The 18938-nt window shown below is 45.1% G+C and overlaps 1 protein-coding gene across 1 annotated transcript in view; it reads right to left on the bottom strand.

The window, feature by feature from the left end:
* The window catches only part of plxna1b (plexin A1b), a 212870-nt gene that overhangs the window by 88503 nt on the left and 105429 nt on the right, over positions 1 to 18938 (bottom strand). The window contains exons 5-6 of the mRNA XM_072684612.1: positions 8186 to 8286; positions 5798 to 5921 (exon numbers count right to left, since the gene is read on the bottom strand). Of these exons, the coding sequence (XP_072540713.1) occupies positions 5798 to 5921; positions 8186 to 8286 (225 nt within the window). The remainder of the gene's footprint in view (positions 1 to 5797; positions 5922 to 8185; positions 8287 to 18938) is intronic.

The following is an 18938-nucleotide window of genomic DNA, read 5'->3' as shown; positions in this document are numbered from 1 at the left end:
AATCTGACGACAACTAAAGTGAAAACACGTTCACATGCCCTGTGAAGTGTTGTGTTAACTCTTAAAACCTTAAGGCCTGTATGCGGGCCCATATTTCAGTTCCTCGCCCTCAAACAGCCTACTGGAGTTACAGTTATTGATCTCACAGCAGTTACTGAATAATTAATAGCATTTACTGATTTATTAATAGACAATCATAAAAAGAATACAAAAAAAAAGTCAGGAAAAATCTGAACGCGGCCACGGCCTGTCTCATATGCATCTAATGCACGGCCGACGGATTTTCCATCGTGACAAGGCGAGCAAGCCGTTCAATCCGAAATACATCTTGTGACAAGACACACAAGAAAGTCTAAACAGCTTTGACATTTTAAAGCCAACATCTTTAAAGGTCCAGTGCTACGTGCTGCATTCTGAGTGGTCATGTTCAGTTTAGTGCGGCTGTCACCAGCAAGCTGCAAATAAGGTGAAGTTCAGATGATTAACTAACTGCTTCAGAACTTTTCCCTCATCCATCTATCTCATTAAACTGGACAAGCAAAAGCAATGAGATTGGGACGGGAGGTATTTCATCTTCAGCCGTGGTGCAGGGAACGTCACTAGCACGAGGGCCGATTTACAACATTAATAAACAAGCTTTAAATAATTCATTTATATACATATATATATATACACACACACACACACACACACAAAAAGCTGAACCTCTTTATCAGGTTGAACGTGAACTCCGCTGAACTCTGGAACACGCTGCCTTGTTTGCGCCCCTCAAACCCACCAAAGCCCTCTACTCACACTTCCCTTTGTTTTCACCACCATCAATCCAACAGTAAACCTTAAACGTCCTCGTCGGACTGCGGTCGGCTAAGCAGCCTCAGAAAGTTTAGTCGAGCAATCTAGACTCTATATCCGGCACTAGAAACAACCTTTGTGATCTATTCTGGTTCTCAAAGTTCAGAGCAACTGACATGGCTGCCATTAATTAACTCCTATATACAGGAGGTAAGCAAGGCCTGCTAACAGACAGTTGCAGCTGTGCAGGGTAAAGCCGGGCTAATAATACTGCTGAACAGTGGGAAGTGTGAAAAACAAATGGGGAATATTTGGCCTTCACAGCACATACAGCTGCCACAGCGAAGTGGGTTATTCAAAAAACTTGAGAGGAAGATTGAACTCATTGAGGATGAAACGCTTAACAAGCACGACTCAGGGGTGCAGAGGATTCTGGAGGGAAAAAGGAGGGCATTTAATCAAAGGAGGCCTTCATCAGAACTCAATTTCTACCCTTAAGGACGTGGGACACTCAAAGCTCTTTTTTTTCAATTGGGAACAAAAGGAAGGGCAGTACAATCAAACGCTTCATCTTGGGATCCCTGGTGGGGTCTGGAAATGAGCAGCGTGGTCAGAAAATTTTAAGAGAGATATTTGAGGCTCTGGAGATTTTGCTTGGTTGAAGTCAACATGAAATTGAAACCATTTCTATTTAGAGGGTTGATGAATTTCTGAGAGGGGGGGAAAAAAAGGTAGCAGGGAGCGTCTCGGAGCTAGCTCATTGTTTTTGCCTTATGAAAGGTCAGGGTGGTGGGTTGCAGCGGTGAATTTATTATTGGCTAATATTTTATTCAATTTCACAGAGCTTTGTCTTTTAAAAAGATACTATAGGATGATGTAATTGAAGGACAGCTGAAAAACATTGGGTTACTTTGGAGGGGCCTAGTCAAAGGCCTACCCTGAACCCCATTGCAAAGCTGCAGCAGGACCTTGAGTTTTTAGCATGTGGAGGTGTAATGCTGCATGACAGGGATTGAAAATGGTCAGGGACTGGTCAGAAGGAGGGGCCAGGTAATCAGGTTTTGCACATTTACTACTTGATCCCTTGTTTGTATTAGCAGTTCTCAAACCAATTCTCAGAAACCCTAGACGATCCACAATGTTTCTCTATTGTGTGTTGGAGCCGAAATCTGGACCATCTGGGAACCCCAGAGGACTGATTCAAGAACCACAGAGCACATTTAAAAGGATCGCCAAGACTATTTGGACTGTGCAACTCTTTCCAATTTCCCCCTAGAACTGCTATTGCAAGTGGTAATGAGCACTGCTATGCTAAACTTCTGGAACCACTGGCTCAACACCTTCCAGTAGCATAGTTTCTGCTTTGGAACCTTAGCATTGACTCACATACCTAAACAACATCGTCTTTGCTCCATTCTGATTGGCCTATAAAATCCTCTCTCTACAAAGTGGCTCAACGAAGGCTTAAGCTTCAAAGCTTCAGATTGTCTTTGCCCATCAAGTATTAAGTGCAGATTTTAGATCTGAGAAGCTTTAATAGTCTAGCTTCGGTGACCTTAATTTCTTGACTGCTAAACAGTGGCTGGTGGCTCAACAGTCACATCATTGGGCAGATACACAGACCTGGACTTCATTTGAGTCAGCTTCTCAGACCAAGACCATCACAAGCACCTGTTCTGTGTTTTATCAGTAAGCACAAGACTTCCAAAAATTTGGATAACTGGTCTGTGGTTGGGTTAGAAACGAACTTTAGCTCAGTCATCAGGACTGGGCTCTCTGGAGAAGATGGACATGAACCTACAGGCGCCATGCATGCCTAAGTCCAGGTATGGGCTTGAGGGGTATTAAGCCCCCTAACATTGAGCTGTGGAGCAGTGGAATTGTATTCTCTGGCGCCATATGATACTTTTGGAAGAAGTTGGGCATGAAGCTCTGGTCACTGAATGCAATCAAATCCTCACAGCAATGCTCTAAAATCTAGTAGAAAGTATTCCCTGGACAGATACACCAATAAATGCAGGACAAACTCTTCTCAGTACCCTTGCTTTTGGATAAACAATGAATGAGTAGGTGTCCCAATACTTTTGTCTATACACTGAATCTGTATTTCAAGGGATCATTCATTCATAGAAATTAGCTGCACCCTTGGGTTGAGGACAGCGCTAATGCGTCTGGCAGTCTGGACCAGAAGAACGAGGAGTCAAGCCTGAGTGACTTTATAAAGATATGGGGCTAGAACATGGCGGAGCTTATGACATGCTGTTTTATCCTAGCTGCCGTGGATAATCAGCCATACAAGAACGCCCCAATTCAGTGGCTTTGCAGACACTTCAAAGAAGGTGTTGGCATCAAATTCTCCACCGCCGGAGGCAAGTACTCAAGGTCATGTTTTGAGCTTTTTATATAAAAGACTGCTTGAGGTCATTGTAGCGGATATCTACAGAGAAACACCCTGTAGATCTTCAGTGAAAGATGGGATGACACATGGGACTAGTCTTACACAGGTGGTACACGGTGATCTTGCAGTTGGCATGGACTGGTCGCTTTGCCAGACAGATTAAACACAGATGTGTCACAGGCTTACAGAGCTCACTGTTCAGCAGGTTACAGCAGCCTTCACAGAAATACTGTTTTGCACTGGGTGTGATGATTTAAGGGCAAAAACAGCCAAATCTGGCTGAAGAGAGACACATGCTTTACATTAAAGCAACAGTGTGTGGCATTTTTACCTTCACATAACAGCTTCAAAATCACTGTGATGCTCCACTGACTTGTAACAGGGAGAATAGTGTTTCTGGCATTGCTACTCCAGGCTCAGTACACTGCTAACTGCACTATGTAACTTTGGAGGAGCGGGCAGGATCGAGATAGCAGGAACCTTGTAAAGCTGTTTAACACGAATCACATTTGTGTACAGTCCTGTAATATTACTCTACTGTCTCAGAGCACATACTTCTGTCACTTTCAATCACAGTTCTAGATCTTTCACTGAAGGGGGAGCCCAGGAGCAAGCAACAGCAATTTCCCATAGTGCTGCTTTAATGGAAAATGTTCTGACATCCATCACAGAACATAACTAGGTAGACCTAGGTAGATCATTTGAACTATTTTGGTTCAGAATTCCATCATTTTGGATCTGAAATGAAGACAAAAAATACAATTGTAATAAATGATGGTGTTATGGAATGCACATCCATCTGATGAACTGTGTATGGAGTCTTTTTCAGCCATTTTCCTACAGTCCTCTCAAGGGTACAAGAAAATACATTGAAGAATATTGAATATATTGAAGTATCAGGCTGTGTTGTAACACTATCAATTCTGTGTTGTATTTAAGCCCTGTCCACTTAGGCGTACGACCCTCCATAGGTGGAAAAGGCCCGAGCCACCATCTCACAAAAACTGGGGCAAAGAGGTCATCTTTAACGGGAACATATTAAGCACACTACCAGAGGATTCGCCGAATGCTGTCAACCGAAGCTCACTAACTCATCAGCATAAAGGCATTTTTATTATTTTCTTCTCCCTTTCCATGTTTTGTTTAAGGTTTAGAATGTATGTGAGCTAGGCTAGCTGTTGGTGGGACTTCAGGGCCAAGAGTATTTGTCTTTTAGTTTAAAAGCATTTGTGTATTAATATAGAACAATCAATAACAGATATTTCAACAACTAGGCAGCAGAACTGACCAAGAAACTCCTGTATTGTGATGCATATCCTATATATCCTATATCCTACATATCCTATGCATATCCCATATTGCCATCTTGCCAATACACAGCTCCAAACATAAGTCATTGGTCTAGTTGCTGAATGACAAAGGCTCCAGAGTGGATTTGTGATGTAGCATTTGCATCTGGAGACTGCTGCTGCTGTTGTTGTTGTTGTTGTTGTTGTGTCGCAACATGAGGACCAAAGAAGGGTCAGTGCCAGTACAGCAGGCCATCACGAGGCTGAAAAATCTGAATAAATCAGATTATCACCAGGGAAGGTATCCAGCATCTGGTGATGTCTAGAGTTCACAGAGTTCAGACAGTCATCAGCTATAAAAGGATTTGCATCCAAGTACTTAACATGACAACGGCATTTAAGATTGTGTTATGGTGCGTGCAGCTGTGTGTTCAGATGATTGCAGATCGAGTCAAATTGAGATGAGGGTGAATTTCTGAAAATAATACCTTGTTTGTGGAATGGGTCTGGATAGAGGTTTAGATGTTACGCATATTAGTTTAATCTGGATCGGGTGAGGTGGGGGCTTATTTCAGCATAGCTGGTCTCCAATAAGGGCAAATCACTACATTTAACAGTGTTGAACTATTTCATTTTTGGAAAGATGTTAATGGCAGGTGGTGAGAATTGGCCTTTACGATTTAAAACCCATTCGTTTTCTCTCCGTCAGTCTGTCCGGCTTCTTATTCAATCTGGTTCCGTTCAAGAAGCTGGCACAACCACAAAGCTACAAGTGATGGCACTGCAAAGACTTTGTATTGTGTTCTATATTTCCATATCTGACAGAAAAATGACAGAAAAGATCCCATACAAAGGAGACAGAGTTGTAGAGTGTTGTAGAGACAGGCTGTTTGCTGGGAAAGCAGGTTAGATGAACTGCTGGAATTAAAGCAGAGTGTTGGGTCACATTTGAAGCTGAACCAGCCACAGGTGGGACTGTGCTTGCTAAAGGGTCAAATGTCATGATGCATTTTTTTTTACCATATCTCCCACCCCCAACACAAAGAGCTGACTGATTATTTCATATTAAGGTGTGGGAAATAGAAGTTCAATAGAAGTTAGCACAAAAAGATTTCAGTCCAAACCAATTTTGGATCATTTCTATTGGTCTTTTCCTGATAAAAACCAGCCCATTCAAATTATGTCAAAAAGTGAAAAAGGGGCAAATATGGAGATGCATGGTTTTTGAGTGACCATGGCGATATCTGCTTAAACGACATTTTGTGATTGATTTATAAAATGCAAAAAGATCATAGCATGATCTATTTCTCGTTCACACCTGGACTTCAGACATGGTAACAGAGATGTTGTTGGGTTGAACGGAGAGCTCCACACACTGATCCACTCTGGAGGCGAAACGCTGGGGCTCATCAGCTCGCTCGCATCGATCCTTTCGGGAACAGCTAAAGACAGATAGATGGACAGACAGACAGACAGTCAGACAATATCATCCCACAACATGTCACGCACAATCACTTCAGTATGAGCCATCCCACAACAGAGCACTCCTTTTGTACCACGGTGTCCAAAATCTATTTATCCTTCTGCGAAGGAAGAGGAAACCCAATAAGCCAGGAGAGGAAAGTCTCCAGAGAGTAAACTGGGTTGAACACACATTGCAGGCCATAAATGAAGCCTAAGTATTATTACTTAAAATAATGTAATTATTATATACACCAAGGACATGCCAAGTTGCTTCCAACCAAAGAAAATGGGCAGTATTTTATTTTTTTTTAATAAATGCTGTCAATAACACGGCTGCTGCCAACAGGATTGATAAAGTGAGGCCGTGAGCTTACAGGCAAAGCGTGACCTCATTTAAAACACTGCGTGTGCACGTACATGTAAGGTTCAGCTCTCTTGAGTTCCCTGCTAATTTAAACGGTTAATGTGCACGCTACAGGGGAAGGGTACAGCGCGCTTACTTCGCTTCCACTCCGCAACACTGAGAAACGGCTGCAACAGCACTAAGACTGTTATGCTAATCATCTACTCTCCCCAGTAGCCCGGAGCTCTGGAGCGAGCGCTGCAGACTCGGCCTTTTAGGCTAACAGACGCTCAGCAGACAGCTCCCGAAGAAAGAAGCTAGTACGATATGAATGGTGCTTACCATGCTAGCTGATTTCAATTGCCATTTACATGCCCTCAATTAAAAATCATGCTAATGTTCACCCTCCAAGCATGTTGAGGGGGAAACGGGAATGGAAGATAGGGGAGAATTTTTTGGGTGTAGTTTGGGTGAATTTTAATTAACATTTCCATATTGCCTTTGTCTCATATCCTAAGGACGATTCCTCCCAGCAGTTAGGAATCAATCAGCTACTGCTCTTCCTACCATTTATTCCCGCCCTCGTTCACACTGTCACACACACTGAATTAAAGATGCTTTCATGCACCCGTACACCTGCGCACCCTTTCCAGTCAGACGCCATCCGCCGCCGAGTCAATCACTCACAAGACTGACTGTTGGATGCGGGTTTATAGGGCGATGTGGAAACAGCAACAGTGTGATCTGTAGCTCCGTATGCCGCGTGCTTCCTGTTACAGCATGTGTGACCCTTCTCCTTTACAGTGAGGTGCCGAAGGAACACATCATTCAAAACATATGGCTGCTTTTGGCAGGAAAAAACAGGAGCCAGCCTATAGCTCAGCTCAGTCCTGCCTGATGTTGAATGTGTGTCCATTAAAGATGTAAATCTGATCTCAACCCTCACGATTCCTTGGCAAAAGGAAAGAATAAGGAAATATCAGACTCTACCACAATATCAATTAGATTATGATATTGAAGAAAAGGACTGTGATTCAGATTATGATTCTTTGAGGTTTCCAGGTGGCACAGCTGTCTAACCGTTAGACCTTTCATCCAAAGATCGTCGGTTCCATCACTAGTGATGCCAGTCATCCATGGCTGAGAGTCCCAGAGAGCATAACTGGCGTCTCTCTTTCTGGGTGGGCAAGAAGGCCCTCTCTCTCCAACTCTTGATCTCTCTCTCTCTTTCTCACTCTACATCACGCTGCACAATTCTAGCCAGTGTGGGTGTCAAGTCAAGTCAAATTTATTTGTATAGCGCTTTTTACAACTGTTGTCGTCACAAAGCAGCTTTACATAATTAGTACTTAATAAAGGACAGGGACAGAGAAGAAAGAAGAAATAACATGAACATGGTGTCTGCTAGCTGATGTAACAGAACTGACAGTTAGTGTTCTCTTGCAAGCGTGTTTAGCTGTCCAGTGACACTGCACTAGCAGCAGCCTGACAAGATGCAGTGGCTGGCCTTATGTGCGCTTGGAGGAAGAACATGCATCCACTGTCCCAAAGCTGAAGGCATCATGTGATGGGGAGGCTAGCCACTGGCTGGGAAGTGGTTATGAACATAAAATCTCTGATTTCAACACAATTCAGTTCAATTTCACTTCTTTCAGAAATGATTTGTGCCATCTTGAAACTGAATTTGATTCGTCTCATTTGAATATGGTTCAATTTGACTGATTCTTTGATTCTCTAATTTAATATATGAGTATGGGGGCTATTTGCCCAACATTGTGTACTTTCCTCAATATCTAGGATCAATGATTATGCCTAATTTCACCATTCCCAAATGATGCAGTGGAATCACATCATCATGATACACCGTTGCAGTTTCACACTTATAGCGTTTATACTCACACGTTGAGCAGGACACACCAGCCGCAGTGAGGGTCTCTGGAGCCCAGACACTCTGAACAGGTTTTGTACTGATCGCAGCTCTCGACTGGAACACGCTTCACCTACACATGCACACACACAGACAAACAGACAAACAGACACACACACACACACACACACACACACACACACACACACACACACAGAGAGAGAGAGAAAGAAAAATATTACTCCCATTACAGTAATTTAAGTAAACACCGCTCTGTACACTCTTCTCTCACTGTATTAATGCGCCCGCAGACACGGCAATTATCTGATGTAAGATGTAAGAGTAGCTTCAGGCTCCACATGGCTACTTCATTTGTCTGTGTGCGCTGGAGTGTGTGTGATGCATTTGCTCCTGTCTTCCTTTCTGCACATATGCGCATGTGTGTGTGTGTGTGTATCACAGGTGTGAGTGTGTGCATATGTGAAGAACTGACCCAGCTTCTCCTGACATGCTGGGCCATCTGACAGTTGCCATGGCGAACGGCATCTGACTGACGGCCACCTGGAGGAGCCGCTGCTTGGGACCAAGGTTGTGGATCAACACTTCAAGGAGGGAGAGTGTGTTGCAAAGGAAGGAGTAGAGTAAGACAATGACGGTGCTGCTGAAGGGACCCCTCTGCAGGAAGATTTCTGCACTGTGTGTCTGGGTTGTCTTTGCTGCGCTTAATGTTCACTTATCGCCGCTGTCACGCACAATCCTTGTATCTCAACTTTACGGGAAAAGGAAAACCCCTTCTAAACTTTTAATGGAAATCAATGTAAAAAGACCATCATTTTGAAGCTTTTCTATTGGTCCATTCATCATGAAATTCTGACATGTAAGGAACAGCAGCCAGATTCAAATGATGTCAAAAAAAGTTAACATCGACAAATATTCATGGTTTTTGTAGGACGGCAACGTTATCAGGCCTCGTGACCTATAGCTGAACAGCGGCAAGTTCGCCTGTGGACTAATGAAGTGCCCAGTCTGAGACTATATAATAAAGCAAGGAAGGAGGAGTAGAGGGAGAGCAGTGAATGGTAAAGCGGAGAAAGCTGAGGTGCTGTAGGAACGGCTGAAAACTTCATAAGCGGTGGGCGAGGTGCCTGAAAAGGACAGTATTGCGTTGCGTCTCGAGGCCAGTTTGAACACAGAGTGTGTGGTTGGAAAGAGAATCTTTTTAATCTGCCTGTAAGAACACTAAACTCCATCCCCTAAGGGGACACACACAAACACACACAGCGTGAGAGAAACTGGTATATATATATATATATATATATATATATATATATATATATATATATAGAGAGAGAGAGAGAGACCGACAGAGAGAGACAGAGATGGACTGGATGAATGCCAGGAACTGGATGGCTGTAAAGTTAAGTCAGAATGAGGGGAACGAGGGGGAGAGAGAGAGAGAGAGTTAAGAGAGCGAAAGAGCAAGAGCGACAGGGAGAGAGCGAAAGAGTGAGAGTGAAAGAGAGACCACGCGAGAGACAGATGGGTTCCCAGGAACAGAATTTGAATGGAAAAGTGATCAAGTGTATGTATGTGTGTGTGTGCTTTCTTTAGGCAATAGGGTTTATTTGTTTAGAGCGGCTCAGCCTGTGTGTGATATATATACACACACACACACACACACACACAAACACACACACACACACACACACACACACACACACACACACACACACACACACGTTCACTCACGAGTGCACTTCCTCAGTACTTTATTAGGAACACTATACTACTACTACTACTGGGTGTTAGCCTCCCATAGCCCTCAAAACAGCCTCAAGTGGCACTGTCCACAAGATTTTGCAGCACTTTCACCCACTTATTCTACCACATTCCCAAAGGTGCTCCACTGGATCTGGATCCACTGACTGGCAAGGCCACTAAAGAACCCTGACCCTTGACCTCACTGTCATTTTCATTGAACAGGTGTTCCCAATAACTGACTGGTATTAACAGACAGACTCAAAAAGGCCTGTTTGGACCTGCCATTAAAATCTGGATCTTCTTCGACTGGTTTCTGTTTACACTGGTCATTAAAACATATCCCCAGGGTGACCTGATGAGATCAGAAAATCAAAATGGTCCTGATCCAGGAGACTGTTTAGAGGAACGGTGGAGGTTCTACCACGCCTTGGAACAACAGATAGAACTATGAAGGCTGTATCAGAAAGTGTGATGGATTATTTGAACCGCAAAGGGAACAAACTCTGCAATACTGCCATCATCTACTGGTGACACAAACACACCCCCACGAGAGAGCGAGAGAGAAGCAGAGAGCCACAGATCGGACAGGTAAAACTCGAATCATGACCTGATCGCCAAAAACACACGCTAACGACTGGACTGTGAACACAAGGCAGGTCAGGTCAATAGATTCAAGCTGTTGGTGTCATATTCTAACCCACCATCTGTGCACCTCAGCAGAAATCGAGATACTTCTGAGCAGGTCACAGTTTTCCAGGCTTCAACTGTCCAGTTTGGTGAGCCTGGGCATCAGCATTGTAGCCTCAGCTTTCTGGTCTGACGTGGTGAGACACACTTCTGCTCCCCACAATTGTACAGAGAGGTTATCTAAGCTACTGTAGCCTTTCTGTCAGCTCCAACCAGTCTGGCCTCTCTCTGATGACCTCTCTCAGGAGACCGTTGTGCTCTTATACTCTTATAATATTCAAATCAGCCCTTCTGGCACCAACAATCATGCCACACTTATAAATCAATGCTTATGATCATATTTTCCTCCTTATTCTGATGACACATATAAACATTACCTAAAGCTATTGACCCATATCTGCATGCTGTGACACTACACTGCTTCCACGTGATTGGCTGATAAGATAACGGCATGAATGGGTAGGTGCCGGGCCTTCCTAATGAACTCGAACCTGCACCATCTACCAGACTGACGGACAAACCCACCCATTACAGTGGAATTTTAGACTCTCTTAAGACTATTCACTTCTAAACGGTGCCGACTGACGATGGCTGTCCCTGTCGCTGTACTACAGCTTGGTTAACAGGTGCTGTCGCTCAGCATGTCCAGCTTTATTCAGACTGTCTGGTTCGGGTTAGGTTCAGACAGAAATCTGTAAAGCTCTATTCAGATTCCGAACAAAATTTCAGGCTTGATTAAAGCTCCAAAGACATCACAAGTCTCTCTCTCACACACACACACACACACACACACACACACACACACACACACACACACACACACACACACACACAGATTGACATCAGGAAATATAACCTAGTTTAATAATCTTCTGTTTTGTGAGTGGTAGAAATCAAGCCTGCAGTCATGACAGGAGCCAAATGAAGTCAAGCAAAATGACACACATCAAACATCGGCAGCTGATAATGAATCTGTCAACACACACACACATGCACGCACATGCACACTCACACACACTACTATAATTCCCACAGCTAAGAAGAAAGATTTTCCTTCTCCTCCAGGCTTTCATCTGTCACATCGGTGTCAAAACATCTTACAATCAAATTTCCTACAGAAATCAATTTGTGTCATCTATAGGAACATGATATATCTGAAAGCACCAAATGTGAGTCAAGCGACCCAAAGAAAGTGTTTGTGTGCCTCTTTCTGTGTGTGTGTGTGTGTGTTGTGGGGTGTGTATAAAGGGTTTTGGGGCTAGAGCGTGGGGGTGGGATGGATTGTAGCTGAGAATAACCGTATTACTCAGAAGCTAATAGCTTAATAACCTGCATTAACATCAGCATTCTGGTGACTAAAAGGAAAGCTCTTAAGCCGCCAGCAGCTCAGAGAAAGCACATACATACACACACACACACACACACACACACACACACACACACACATCTTAAATTAGGCTGGGCTTTGTGTTTGGGTTGGGCTTTGCTTATTTATCAGAATATTAGTCTCCTTACAGGTGTGTGTGTTTTCTTTCTGTGGAGTGGATGATGTTCATGGCTAGAAAAGGAAACATCCTCACCCCCCCACCCCCCATTCCTGGATGAGCATGCCAAGTAGTGAAATGTGGGATATCTGCATGTCGGAGCAGTGCAGCTCCAGAGTGCTGGGCTGACCTTTTCTGTTCCCATCTTTAACGCTCTCGCCAGCTGCCCTAGTTGTTTTCGTCCACAGCGGAGAAGCTGGAGCTACAGCCGCTAAAGCAGCTCTGCTCGGCTCCTAACAGCTTGAAGTAAAGTGTGTGTGTGTGTGTGTGTGTGTGTGTGCACGAGTGTGAGTGAGTGTGAGTGTGTATGTGAACTGTCTGTTCTCACCTATAAAAATGTCACTGAGCACGATTTCAAGCTCCCAGCAGATATAAAGCATGATAAAAACTTTACATATGGACACATTTACACACACTGACAGAGAGAGAGAGAGAGAGAGAGAGAGAGAGAGAGAGAGAGAGAGAGAGTCTAAGAGACTAACAGAGAAAGAGGGAGGTACATACAGGGAAAGACAAAGGGACAGCTAGTTAGTAACTGAAAGAGAGGAAGACAAAGTGAGGCAGAGAGACAGACACAGAGAGAGAGACAGCTCTGTGAGTTTGTAAAAGAGAAAGAGACAGACTGAGATAAGAGAGATGGGGAGAAATAGTGAGTGAGACTGTAAGAGATAGTGGGGTGACAGCGAGGGGAAGAGAGAGGGACATGAGACTGTAGAAGACGAGGCATGACGGGTGAGACTAACAGGCAGAGATGAAGAAAAAGAGGGACAGAGAGCTAGTATCTGAGACTGAGAAAACAATGGAGAGACAAAGACAATAAAGAGAGACAGAGAGAGAGAGAGGCAGAGAGAGAGAGAGGGAGCGAGAGGCAGAGAAAGAGGCAGAGAAAAAGAGAGAGGGAGGGTGGCAGAGAAAGAGGGAGGGAGGGAGGCAGAGAAAGAGAGAGAGGCAGAAAAAGAAAGAGGGAGGGAGGCAGAGAAAGAGGGGCAGAAAAAGAAAGAAGGAGAGTGGCAGAGTAAGAGGGAGGGAGGGAGGCAGAGAAAGAGAGAGAGGGGCAAAAAAAGAGGGAGGGAGGCAGAGAAAGAGAGAGAGGCAGAAAAAGAAAGAGAGAGGGAGGCAGAAACAGAGAGAGGGAGGGAGGCAGAGAAAGAGAGAGGGAGGCAGAAAAAGAGAGAGAGGGAGGCAGAAAAAGAAAGAGGGAGGCAGAAAAAGAAAGAGGGAGGAGGCAGAAAAAGAGAGAGAGGCAGAAAATAAAAGAGGGAGGGAGGGAGAGAGGCAGAAAAAGAGAGGCAGAGAGAGAGGGAGGCAGAAAAAGAGAGAGGCAGGGAGGCAGAGAAAGAGAGGGAGGCAGAAAAAGAAAGAGGGAGGCAGAAAAAGAGAGGGAGGCAGAAAAAGAAAGAGGGAGGCAGAAAAAGAGAGAGGGAGGGAGGGAGAGAGGCAGAGAGAGAGGCAGAGAGAGAGGCAGAGAGGCAGAGAAAAAGAGAGGGAGGCAGAAAAAGAGGGAAGGAGGGAGGCAGAAAAAGAGAGGTAGGCAGAGAAAGAGAGAGGCAGAGAGAGAGAGAGGCAGAGAGAGAGAGAGGCAGAAAAAGAAAGAGAGAGGGAGGCAGAAAAAGAGAGAGGGAGGCAGAAAGAGAGAGAGGGAGGGAGGCAGAGAGGCAGAGAAAGAGGGAGGGAGGCAGAGAAAGAGAGAGAGAGAGAGGGAGGCAGAGAACCTGATACTGAGAAAAGCCATGTGAGCGAGACAAAGAGAAAATGACACACAAACAAAGAAACAACCATGCACACACACACACACACACACACACACATTCTCTCTCTCTCACACACTCACACACACACACACACACACACACGGCTTGTTTCTAATTGATGACGAGTCAGAGGATCCATAAGATCAAGCAGGCAGACTATCTGTGCATCTGTGCGATGATGGAGGGATCACAGAGTTAATGTGGGATCGATATGCACACGGCTCTGATCAATAACCCCACTGAAGATTACTGAAAAAGGCTAAGAGTTTAAAGACTACACACACTCCCTGAGCTCTGTATCTGCAAACCTTCATCTCGCGTCCTCTCCCACACACTCCACACACACACAATCACGGTTAATGAAGCGTCATGGAAGACTTTTATCTTTTCATTTAATTGAATAAATCCGTCTTCCTGCGACCACCACCACGCTGCACTCACCTGCCACTAAGAAAGCTATTACCCGATTTCTGCTGCTCGTAACACACACCGCACATCTCACACACTATAGACCCGATCCAGCAGAGACTGGACAAATACCAGGTCAAAGCCCAGCACGTGACTCATCTGTTCACAAAGCAATACGACTGTTAAACCGACGCTGATTAAGAACGGTTCTAAACCCGCTAGAAACCGCTCTCCAACATTAAATACGCATCGATGACCCTCCTCGGCCTGTATACCCCAAAACACAGCTTTTTGTACTGCCTTTAATTATTTTTTTCACTACTACTCTACATAGACAAAAGTATTGGGACACCTGCACATTCATAGTATCCTAGGAAATCAAGGGTATTCATTTTTTTATTGCATTCAGCTACAAGAGCGTTTGTGATGTCACCCCCAACTCCCTAACTCACCCAAAAAGTATTGGATGGAGCACCAACCATCCTTCCAGAGAACACGGTACCACTGCTCCACAGCTCAGTGGGCCCCTCTAGCCCACACCTGGCATTAAAGCAGCATGGTGCTTATAGGTTCATGTTCATCTGCTCCAGAGAGTCCTTTTCTATTGGCAGTATTTCTCTACAGGGACTAGACAAGTTGTGTGTGCGCGCATTAACACATCTGTGTCAGCAATGGGTGCTACCTAAAATAGCTGAATGTATTTATTAGAAGGGGTGTCCACAAACATTTGGACAGAGTATCTGTGTCTGAAGATGAGGTCACACACACACACACACACACGCATGTTGCCTTGGGAGCAATTGAGGTTTAGACACTTTGATCCTGGGCATCATGGGTTCCTTCCACCTCACCCTGCTTGTCTAGGTGACCACCCCCGACCCATCACAGGAGTATCGGATGGAGCACCATCATTCCCAGAGCGTAAAAATAATTGAGATATTTTTCAGCACATTTTCAAAATTCACAGAAACCAGGTGGATGAAAACCTGCTGATCGTTTCCAACGGTAACATGAAGCGGTCTGCAGCTCCTCTACAGTCAGACCTTAAGTGCTCTTGTAAAACTGCAGTCTGGCCTTGTTCTCCTACAAATTGCAATGAAGCAGTGTTTATGTAACTAACTCGAACCACCACACAGGATCGGTGATCCTTTCTCGCAAGAAGCGAACCCCCTCCAAAGCACAAATCCCATTACTTGCTTCATCGTACATGAAAGTTCCCCTATTCCACATTATCATAATTGGGTGTTTTTTAACCTCCTTTATCAGCAGCAGATATCTACTGGAATAAATGGAATCTCGTTCGCGCTGCATCATTTGACTCGCACACACAGGACTCCGGTAATCTAATCCCCTCCGTCCCAAACCGGGCCTCGGAGCTCTAGGTACGGGGGGCCCGTCCCGAGCCAGACTGGCCCAGGGCAGTGCGCCGTGGCTGGGCTGTGAGGAGACAGCCTATCAGCCTCTTTTTAATTAACTGCCGGAGAACAGGAGGCCAGTGCTAAATTACTCTGTCACTTCTCTAAATGGAGTTTTTGAGGAGCGAGCCGCTCTACGACTCCAAACGCTGGCATTTCCATTATACTCCCAATGAAAGAAAGGCGGGGGGGGGGGAAGAGAAGCAGATAAAGAGGGGGGGGAGAGAAAACGACAGAGTTTAGAGAGAGAAGAAGAAGAAGAAGAACAAAGCGAGTTTCTCTCTTTGTCTCATCCATCCAAAGCCTTCTTACTCTCGCGCGAGTAGTTCATCATTTTCTCTCTGAGAAGGAGAAAGGAAAACACAGACTGAGGGGAGTGTTTACAAAAGCTAATGTCTATTGATTGTTTACTGTTTATTTAAGCCACAAGGAGAAAAAAAAAGTGGTCACATTTCGCAAGGCTTTTTCGGTCAGTTTGAGGCGGGTATTAATATTAATTGCTCATTTTCCATCTGTGGTCAAGAACAGTGGTGTGGGGGGCAGAGGAAAGAAGCTGTTAAATGGGTCAATACACAGAAATGACGTTAATAAGACCTCTGCACTACCATTCAGACCGCACATATGCTGCCTGTGAGAGTGCGTGCGTGCGCGAGTGTGTGTGTGTGTGTGTACGCCTTTTTAATGACCACGGCACGGATATATCTGCCATCTGGCTTTTCTGTTCTCCAGAGCTCACCAAGTCTGTTAAGATTAACATGACAATGACCATGTCTCCTGCTGAGAAAGACAATACTTCAAGTGTACGTGTGTGTGTGTGTGTGTGTGCGCGTGTGGGAGGGTGGGTGTTTGGCTGGCTGCGAGTGCATAAGCCAAAAACAGTCAGCATTTACGCGTGTTTAAGTGTGGCTGTGAATATTCAGAAGGAGGGGCTAATATCGTTTCCGATGGGAGTGCAAGTAACTGTGTGTACTCAAGCGTGCGCGTGTGTGTGTGCGAGTGTGTGTGTGTGTGTGTGTGTGTGTGTGTGTGTGTGTGTGTGTGTGTGTGTGAACGCGTGGGTGGTTGGTCTGTGTTATCAAGCCAAAAACAGCCAGCACTTGTGACCTGCAAGTGTGCCCACGATTATTGGGGCTAATATTGCATTGAGCGGCTGGCTGTGTGTGTAAAGGCCAGGCATTGTGCAAGTGAGGTCTCGATTATTCACAAGGAGGGGCTAAATACTGTAGAAGGTGGGAGTGGGAGGAACTGTGTGTATGCAAGTGTGCACACACACGTGGGTGGCTGGACGTTTGTGTATAAGCAAAAAACTGTCAGCTCTTGTGTGTGCGTGTGCCGCATGGGCCAGTGTGGCCGTGATTATTTGCGAGGAGAGGCTAATGATGTATTGGGTGTCTGGCTGTGTGTGTGTCAAAAAACAGTTGGCACTTTTGTGCCACATGTGGACGTGAAGATCTGCAAAGAGGGACATATGCCGCAGGTGAGAGTGCGAGTAACTGTGTATTTAGGTGTGTGCCTCTGCACATGCATGTGCTGTTTGCTGGCTGCGTGTGTATAAGCCGAAAACAGCCAGCACTTGAGCGTGGCCACGATTAATCGCAAGAAGGGGTTACTTCGTATAAGGCTGGAGTGTAAGTAACTGTGTGTGTGTGTGTGTGTGGGTGCACATACACTCAGCTTGTAGATTAGTGCTGATAAGACTAGTGGAGTGGCTCTGTATCAAAACTCAATCTCTCACACACAGACACACACACACACAGCAGAGACTCAAAGGCTTCAGTGTACTCGGCTATAGATTAACTGAGCAGCAAAGAGTGAAGGAGGACTGTGTGTGTGGTGTAAACACACAGTGAAGTGTGTGCGCATACACAATGACAGCGTTTCAGGCCAAGTATGCTAATGCCTTTGGCCCAGCTCCAGGTGTGTATGTGAAAGTGGGTATGTGCGGGGGGGTGTGAATTTGTCTAGCAGTGTGAGCTTTTCAAGAAATCCCACCCGACGAAAGAAGGAAGCCACGGAACGCCACAGTGCTCCCGATAACCTACAGAACACAGTATTGGGAGGAATACAGTTTCCATCCATACTCCTGATTATCACCTACTTATCACCTCATTAGCATCTGAGCCACACAGGCAGAAGCTCGGAGCCGGAGTGTGAAGAAAAAAAAAGCCCCCCAAATACAGGAGGATGTGATATCCAGCACTGAACGCACCACCCTGCGTGCTTCCGCGTCGCCGGGTCTGGAGCTTACGTGCGCGTCTGGGCACCTACGTCTCAGCTGGCACACGCTAGCCGTTTGTTTGCGCCGTGATCCCTTTTGATTAGAAGAGGAGAAAAATAGAGCAAAGGCCAACAGGGACGCAATGAATATTAATATTGCTCAATTAGTGGAGCATGTGGAGGGGGAGAAAGAGAACGAGCGAGAGAGAGAGAGAGAGGGCGAGAGAAGGAGAGAGAGAGAGAGAAAGAAAGAAAGAAAGAGTGGGTGAGATCAGAATGGATGTGCTAATGTACACACAAAGGCCCGATTGTGGAACACCACACAGAGAGAACAAGTGTCAGATGTACACGTTCTAAGGAAAATCAACGTCTACAAGTTTGAGGGTGAGGGCGAGGGCGAAGGTAACACAGACGGCGCACGTGAAACCACTCCATAACGCTGATTAATTCTCACGCGAGACACACTGTGGCATCACATTAGCCCACAGTTCCATATGCGCCCATTAAAGTTAAAGTTCAAATGTATGTTCTCAGTTTTAATTGGCTGATTGGCTCTGTTTTAATTGGCTGACATCCCTCAGAAATGCGATTTCACTGGCATGTTTTGATTGGTCGATGTGAGAAGGATCCCTACAGATTCCACTCAGGAGATGTGCATTAAGGCAAAGCTGCTGCACTGAGGTAAAATACAGGTGTTTGCTGCTTTGACTATATAGCACTGCAGCATGAACACTGAGGTGTCTATGTAGAAGACCCTTTAGCCTACTGTGAAGTGTGCATACATTTGCATACACTTTTGGCAGAAGTCCAGTCCATGCCCATGTTCCCCAATGCAGTCCTTGCCCCCCCCCGGCTAATTACTACTTATTTATTTATTTAATTAATTATTTATTTACACCACCCCAGGACCAGGTGTTCCGGTCTTGGTTGGGACATTTTTTCACAATATCTACCAATACAAAACAATCATACGCATTTGCATGGTATGGTACCCAAACAATC

The sequence above is a fragment of the Salminus brasiliensis genome, chromosome 7 (genome assembly GCF_030463535.1).
Source record: "Salminus brasiliensis chromosome 7, fSalBra1.hap2, whole genome shotgun sequence".
Lineage (NCBI taxonomy): Eukaryota > Metazoa > Chordata > Actinopteri > Characiformes > Bryconidae > Salminus > Salminus brasiliensis.
The sequence above is the reverse complement of the archived record's forward strand: the minus strand, read 5'-3'. Positions and strand labels throughout refer to the sequence as shown.